At 31.7% G+C, this 8,603-nt stretch overlaps 1 protein-coding gene across 1 annotated transcript; it reads right to left on the bottom strand.

Annotated features, from left to right (window-relative positions):
* Window positions 1–331: 331 nt before the first annotated feature.
* Window positions 332–5,226, bottom strand: LOC111024758 (putative membrane protein At3g27390). Its single transcript, XM_022302530.2, has 11 exons — window positions 5,009–5,226; window positions 4,596–4,722; window positions 4,399–4,507; window positions 4,058–4,259; window positions 3,802–3,932; window positions 2,813–3,101; window positions 2,610–2,716; window positions 2,352–2,493; window positions 1,706–1,898; window positions 957–1,200; window positions 332–772 (listed from the first exon to the last, which is right to left on the bottom strand). Exons 2-11 carry the CDS (start codon window positions 4,687–4,689, stop codon window positions 634–636), a joined length of 1,650 nt encoding a protein of 549 aa, XP_022158222.1. The 5' UTR covers window positions 4,690–4,722; window positions 5,009–5,226; the 3' UTR covers window positions 332–633.
* Between the last annotated feature and the right edge of the window lie 3,377 nt (window positions 5,227–8,603).

Consider the following 8,603-nt stretch of genomic DNA (forward strand, 5'->3'; position numbering starts at 1 on the left):
ACCTAAATGCCCATCTTTAATACCTAATGCTACATACCATCGAATACTTGAATTGTTATATTACTAAAAGAATCAATAACATCGATACAGTGTACTAATTGAATGTTGATATACCAATGATGCATCTGATTATATCTAATTTGATATATCATTGAATCATTGATATCTTTGGAAATCTAGAAGAGCGAAATTGTAATAACTAAAAAACCGAAAATCAGGTTTCAAATATTTTTCATATTTACAAAACCAAAAATTGACAAATATTTTAGCTACACATTACAAATCTCCTATAAAATTTGTATCTACATTTTTTGCCTTTTAATTTGTGTGGTTGACGCTTAAACTCCATAGATTTATTGGGAATAAGTGCATATCGCACATTAAACAAGGTTAACTTAGCTTAAAAATGTCTATAATCTGTCTCATGGATGTCATCTAACAAGAACCAAATACAGGTACAACATGAAGAACAAAGTGGATACACAAAGTGGATTGGTATCGACACAACTATTAGCCTCTAATAAGCTCAAAAATGGTATGTTACCTGTTCTAAACATCAATTTATAGTGGAAGAATGTAAAATTGGTTGATAGTGATACAATACAATACAATGGAGATAAATTTGTACCTGACTTAGGTAGCTGCTTCTATATCGTATCCGTTCCCGATATGACCAGCATTTTTTGCTTCTTGTTCGAGTACTCCTAAGACTTCAAAGAATCGACGTCTCGAAGTAGGAAGCCGTGACAATGTCAAACAAAAGCCTTGCAGCCTATAAGAACAATATCATCATCCATCTATCTTTTTAAGCAGAAGAGAGAATTGATAAGAAGAAAGCATAAGGTGTACATGGAAAAGAAGTAAAGAAAAATGTAAGTAAATATAAACATTATCAAATGAGTGCTATCGAACTAAGAATTCCAATCACAACATAAAAGAATTGAGAGTCGTAATACCTTCTACTTATACCCTCTAGTTGCGCCCTTCGTATTTCGTCGGGAGAAGGTACGCCACCGTTCTCCCAGGATTCGATTCTTTTCGTGTCACCACTGTATAAGCAGAACTTGTACAAGTATAACTGCTCATTTTCCTGTAAATTTAGACGCCTGATTTGCTCTTTCATGATGGACATTGGCTCATAGAGCCAGTCGAAGATTCGTCCTTCCGGTCGATTCACATGGGTTATCTCAACGTCATCACCTGATGTAAAATGAAAAGTAGTGAATATAATGAACAAAAAATAAAACCACCGGAGAAAGTTTAGCAATCATCATCTTGCGATTACGAAAAAATGAAATGAAAAGGGTTAATATCACAAAGATGCTAATTGTGGCTCCTTCACGAATGCAGTCTAGCTAATCTATGTGCTTCATTCATTCATTTGGACCGAAAGAAGACTCGAGCAACATCTAACTAGTAGGAAAATATCCAGAAAACGGGGTAGTGACGCTTCCATCGCTTATATTAAGGACATGGGGTGCACTAGTACTGATACGATCAGAATCATCCCTCCATCAAGATGACATAAAACAAAGACCGTACCAGTTCCATCTGTAATCTTTTAAATAAATTCGAATTTTTTTCCACATAATAACATCGACTTACAGCCATCACACTACTATGATTGTGATGTGAGCAGTTTAAACTTCTTTAATTATAAAGTGAAAAGGAAAATGCACTATGGTACTAAAGAAAAAATTCTTACGCATGAGGAAACCAACAGAACCACGCTTGATTGAACGAAGAAAACATTGAAGGAATACATGAGAAGGAATTCCGACATTAACTATCTTGTTTTTTGCGTGACGCCAAGCTTCGAGATCAGCAAGCCCAATTGCTTCATCTCTAATGAGCTCTTTCCCAATATCTACACATGCCTTGAAAAAGCTATCCCAAATCTGATGATAAATGAAATAGCCAAAATGCATCAATATTTTTTACACATTAATTTCATAATGAATGAGTTAGCCACAAGATCCAAGGAATCATATATAAATATAAAGGGCAACGGCAGTCTACCTCCATCTGACTAGAGAAAGAAGAAAGCAAGCGAAAAGTGTGGGAACTGATAGGCCACTTGTTAAGTATGCATATACACAAAGAGCTAGGAAGAGGACTTGTGGGAATTATGGATGGTCGTGGGACAGGAGACTCGTTGAACAAGAAAGTAAGAGAGTGAGATCGGGTATGTGCATGTATAAAACAAATTACAAGATAGGCAGATTTCGAGTGGTGTTTTGGAGAGAAAAGAAACTCTCAAACTCTCATAAGCTACACTTCCTTGGCTTACATAACGAACTTCATGTTTGATCAATATATTAACTAACCCAAATCAAAATACTTTGTCTTACCACTACTGCCTTCACCGCACTCTTCTGCTCAGCTGTAGTCATTATCAATGGTTCTCTAGTATGAATAGCTTGAAGATGTTCGTGAAGTCCTTTCCCAGGGACCAGCAATGAACTTGAATCCATCTTCTCGCGATATTTAGGTCTGCAAACCGAAGTGAATGAAGGATGCTGAATGATTTATCAATCATAATGCGTCACATAAGCGAACAAATCAGTGTCTGCAATTATCTAAGAATTGCAATCAGTAAAATTATGTACCGGGGGAAACACGAGCCTTCTCGCAAGTACAGTAAATCGTTGGTGTACTCATCAAACAAAGAAATAGATGCAATGACATAAAGCAATCCTCTCTTGAGGGAATTTTCCTAATAACATTGGGTGAAAGGGTTTAGACAAACTTGAAATGAACAAGATTTTATTATCCATAAAAGTTTTATGACCAAAAACACATAACTCCATACCTGAAATGCAACAACGGCAGCATAACAACCAAAGCCGATGATTGAGGTTATACCAGCAAAAGATGCCAATAAAACAACAAAAGGCCATAGCAATATCCAGAGTCCAGCAAAAGGAACACAAACTGTCTCTAGAAAAGGGCCCTCCCTTCCTACAAGGTCTTGTATTAGCCGGTGCCACCCCTTGACCAGCATAATTGGAGCTTTGTACAGAACAAGTAAAGGGATAATAGGAAAATCAACTACAATTCCAACAATTGCGACCAAAACACAACCAGCTACTTCGTAAACCCTACAAAATACAAATAAATAAATAAAGAACATATATATTTATATTTGTAATAAACCGAGGAAAATCATGTAGTTTATATAAGAAAAAAACTGTAATTAGAAAAATGCTGTGACATTCAAATATGCCAAGTTGCTCTATTGAAGGATATGAGACAAATGTTTCCTTAAGGAATTTTGAAGTCGGGGATCCATCTTTTTTAAGAAGTGGCACATAATACATTTGTTTTGTCTAGAGACAATTAATTACTTATACAATGTGATAATGATTTAAAAGTCACTCAGATTGCTTAAACATCATTTAAGAAATTTGATGTTATATGTATTAATCACAGGAGAAATCAATGAGTTTAGAAACAATAAAGTTCTCAATTGTAACTTTCACTTTCATTAAATATGTTGCCAGAAGCTCAGAGGAATTACGGTTAGCTTATGTCCCTTACTTTTCAACTTTGAATCATTAGAGAAAATCTACCTTCTATACAATATATTGAATTCTACATTGAAAAACCAAAAAAAAAAAAAAAAAAAAAAAAAAAAAAAAAAAAAAAAAAAAAAAACACTGTTCATATACAGATGTATAATGAATGATTGGTGTAATTGAGAAGATCATTCAAACAAAGCAAGAATTACTTAGAATACTTATTGAGACAATATAAGCAACCATTGTAGACATAAAAGGTTGTGTTTGCACAGTACTATACTTGATATCGACTGGCTCCTCTCCCTTCCACTCAACCATCTGATCCATGATGGAGAAGTAGGAATGGAAGGAAAAATCTGCAAAATCACGCACAATGGTGCATGCTCCCCATACGTTGCTCCATGTTCCATCCTATTAAGGCAATATCAAGGGCAACAAGTTCTTTAGAGTAAGAAACCTTGAAACCGAATGCTCAAAATTATTAACTTCACCAAGAATAGCCATATCATATTAAAAGAAAAGACGGAACATTTCACCGTGAAGCATCGAATCAATCTCATATAAATAGGAACGCCTTCTCGGCTGATAGCTCTAAATGTTTCCATGAAAGGCCACACGAACCCGTAACCGATACCCATAATCACACTCCCAACAACTCCAATCACCGTCCATATTGCTATTGGTATCGGAAGAATTAAAATCAGAAGGAATTTTGTAAATGGGCCAAACATCTTTGTTCTGCTTCCAATTTGGATAAGAGAAAATCAAACTTTTTTTTCCATGCTCAATATAAGTTAAAAGTACAACCATTAAAGTCAGTATCCAACATCATTCAATTCTGAACAACCTAGCAATAAAAAAGGAAAAAGAAAAAGACCTTTTAATACAGATGATACTCCAGATTAGATGAACTGGCCATAAGCCAATGACAATACCAACGTCCCCAAAAGCAATCACCAGAAATACAAAGGGACTGAATACAACAGCTGCAAATAATTTTTCAAATTAGTAAAACAATATGTGCATGAAAGTTAAATCAACCTGAAAGAAGAGAAGCTAAAGAAAGAACGGTACCTTTGATAAATCCAAGAATAAACAGAAACAAAAAAATAGGAAGGAAGAAGATAAAGTAGAAGAAATAACAGCAACATCCTCTTCGAGTTCTCATTTGCTACGGAATTTCTCCCAGCCACAGAGCACCCTGTAATAAACTTCCATACTACATACATAAGTAACCCCAGATTTGAACTTATACAAACTGATGTAGAAAACAGAAACCTATTCAAAGTTCCTATTTATAAACGTCTTCTCGCAAAATCTTACGACCCATTATATTAAACAATCTAGTGGGAGGAATAGAGTTTTTTCCCACATTTTCTCAGGATCCAAACAGACCCACCGTGGAAAATCAGTAACTTACATGGCTTTGATTTCTAGATTAAAAAGGGAATGTATAATTCAGAGATCGAAGAAATAGAAGACTTTACCAAATCATTAGTTGGAAAGTTGATTTCAGAAGCGGAATCTGCAGCCAGAGTTGATAGTGCCAGTTGGGAAAGTGTAGGAATCGGAAGAAAAAGCTCCGAACTTAGATTATTGAATTCAATGCATCGAGGATAAGAGGATTTTATATTTCTTTTGGGCCCTCCGACAAGAAGAAAAACAAGGGACGAAAGAGATCTGTAAGCAATGCATATGAATTTCACACGTTTTCTCAAAAGATGATGAACTTTTTTTTCTAAAAAGATTATGAATTTAAGCTACATCATAAACAAAATACCTCTAACTTTTTCAATTATGCCCATTAATTTCAAAAAATTTCATTTCTTACTCGATTTTTAAATTGTTTTTAAAATACCCTTCCCTCAAAATTTCCCCATTAAAAGAAAATAAAAATGTGATGCGTAGAACATGTGGGTGGCGATCGAACTTATTTCTTATATGGAGATATATGTCAATTACGGAACTATACTCGCTTTGTCCCAAAACGATATTAATTAAACATTGATATAGATATTAATTATTGAAAAAAACATGTTATTAATTACACAAAGCGATATTAATTAAACATTGATATAGATATTAATTATTGGAAAAAACATGTTATTAATTATTGTAATTGCCAGATGATATCTCTAAATATTAAACAACGTTTATCTTAAAAAGTGAGAGAAAATAGGAATATTAACTTCACATAAGGAAGAACCTTTTTTTTTTGGAAAAAGAGGATGTTAGACTTAAAGCTTTTAATTTAAAGGACATAATTATTAATTACTATGTCTTAATTAGTCAAACAGTTTAAATTGGAATAATAACTATTTTCTTTTAGTTTACTAGTTTCTAGAAATAAAGTTTAATAACAATATTTTTTCTATCTATCTCAAATCTTCACCCTTCACCCCCACTTGTTGAATTCAAGAAGAAGAAAAAAAAAAATGAGGTTATTAATTTTTTTTGACCTAGCCAAAACGTATAAAATAAAAGGTGGGTAATAACAGAAGTTTATTTATCTTCAGTAATATCATTTTTAATCTTAAGAATTCATGACATTAATTTTAAAAAAAATAAAACTGTAGAAGTATTTTTTATTTTTTCAATACAAAGAATAGGAATTCGAATTTGTGACCTTTTGGTTATATATGCTTTGATTGGTTAAATTACCCTCAAGTTGACTAAGTAGAAGATTTTATATACTTGTGTATGTCACGTTTTCAACTTGGAATGTCATCATACTATCGCTATATTTATGAGTCTCAATCATTTCATCTCACATATTTTCAAATATATTTTTAGGAGGAAATTTGAACTTTCAACCCCAAGGAAGATATAAATATCTTAATACTTTCAAATGTTTCTCTGGTATATTTAGGAATTATAAAATCTATTAAACTCATTCATAAAATATCCAGCTCCCGAATCTAAATAAATATATGGCTACCAAGCTTTGAAAAGCAAGTCTAATAGCTTCAATGTTTTGAAAAAGCATGATTACTATTTGGAGGCCACAAAATTAGAAGTCTAAAACCAATTTAAGCATAATTTATAGTAGGTAAAGATACTTATTACTGTCCTATAAGTCGATGGTTTGATCTCTCATTCTTAAAACTACAAAGAAAAAAAATGGAAAGGCATGCTTTTCAAAACGGTTTGTTGAGACTACGTAACTTCCTTGAAGGCCCATATGGTTATCACACCTTACCATTGACCGGAATAATATAATTATAAAGTAGAGAAGAGCGAATGATTGAGTATTTAAGCCAAAGCGAATAAAACTAAGCGGTAATTGACATATATCTTCAACTAAGAGGTTGTGAGTTCGATCCCCCACCCCACATGTTATATATATATATATATAAGTATATAAGGTTTTAAATATTGATTTCAATGGAAATGTCGAAGGTCTCTATTTTATGGAAATATCGATGAATTTATCAAGATATCAATAACGACGAATATTTCTAAAAAATTATAAAAAAAATATTTAAATAAATAAATAAGCATTTTATTCTTTTTAAATAAATTTAAATTCTTATTATTAATATTACGTGTATATTAATGATATTTTGTTGATATTTTCTAATACTTAATTGAATTTTTTACGATATAATGAAAATATCGATTTATCCTTTATGTTGATGTCAAATTCATGGATATAAAAAATATCAATGGTAGAAATTTAATACTTTTGTAATCCACTCGTCCTAATATATGTTGTTGGTTATGATATTTTATATATCTTATTTATCATAGTCTTCACGTGATTGGTTCAGCTCAATTTTAGAGCTTTGCTAAAACCTTTATGGGTCATTTGTTTTTCGAGAATGTAGATGCTCGGCATCTTCAGATGTCTGGAATTTCAGATGTCCGAAATTTTAGATGTTCAACATCTTCAGATGATCACGTTTGTTTCGTAGGAAAATATATAAGCATGTCTGGGAATATCTGAATAACCAAATTTGTTTTGTAGGATTTATTCATGGGAATGTTCTAAATTTATATAATGTTCAAAAAACGCCCTTACGAGTATTCATATAATTTATATATTAATCTAATATAATTTACATTATATAATAGATTTTTTAAATTAATTTAATATTTTAGGTTTTTTTTTATATTAATTGTGTAGATGTATTAATTTTTGTATGTTATTAGGTAGAATTCATATAAATATAAGACTTTTTTAAAAGTAATTAATATTGAATATAAATTTCATTTTCAACTTTATTATTTTTTAAAAAATACAATTATATAATTAATGTTATATGGGGTAAAATTCATTTATTATATTATCAAATCATATTCTTTTAAGAAGAAAAATATCAAAGGTAAGCTAATCGTTAAAAAAATGTTGATTTAAAATTATGTATTTAAGATAATAGATATTATTCATAATAATTCATTTCAAATATTAAAAGTAAATGGAGATATTATATAATTTAATTGAAGTTTATTTTATATGTACATGTAATACATAAATATACTTAATTACTTATTAGTCAGTTAGTAGAGTATATTAATTTATTTAAACTATAAAATTAAAAAAAAAAACCAAAGGAATTTGATAAAAGAAAATATATGAAAAAATAACGAAGGGGTAAAAATGTCAACATAGGATGCCTTCGACATGGGAATCAAGGAAACCCATATTTTAAAAGGGCATCCAAATCGACTCGGATGCCTTCCAAATGGCATCTTAGGATACTAGAACATTTGGATATACCTGGATATCTTACATTAGAACAAAACAAATGTAGGAATCCAAATGTCCGTCTCATGGGAATCTTGGATTGCCGCGAAACAAACGGTCCTTAAGGATGAATAAACCACCACTCAACCAACCCAAAGCGTAAGCTAATAGGTTGGGTAGATGTAATTCCTAAGAAACTTTATGACCACACCCCTCCATGAAACAACTATTTTTGTTACATTAATTTGACGATTTGTGAGGATATATGGGGCAAATTTGGCGAGGCAAGAGGAAGAGAGAACTAGCCACGATGAAGGCACAAGAGTGAATGGAGGGCCTTGGTTAATTGTACCTTTAATCTCGACTAATTAATTAACAAATAAGCAACCTTTATT

The sequence above is a fragment of the Momordica charantia genome, assembly GCF_013281855.1.
Source record: "Momordica charantia cultivar OHB3-1 chromosome 2 unlocalized genomic scaffold, Mcharantia_2.0 BLBB01000002.1, whole genome shotgun sequence".
In the NCBI taxonomy this organism is placed as follows: domain Eukaryota; kingdom Viridiplantae; phylum Streptophyta; class Magnoliopsida; order Cucurbitales; family Cucurbitaceae; genus Momordica; species Momordica charantia.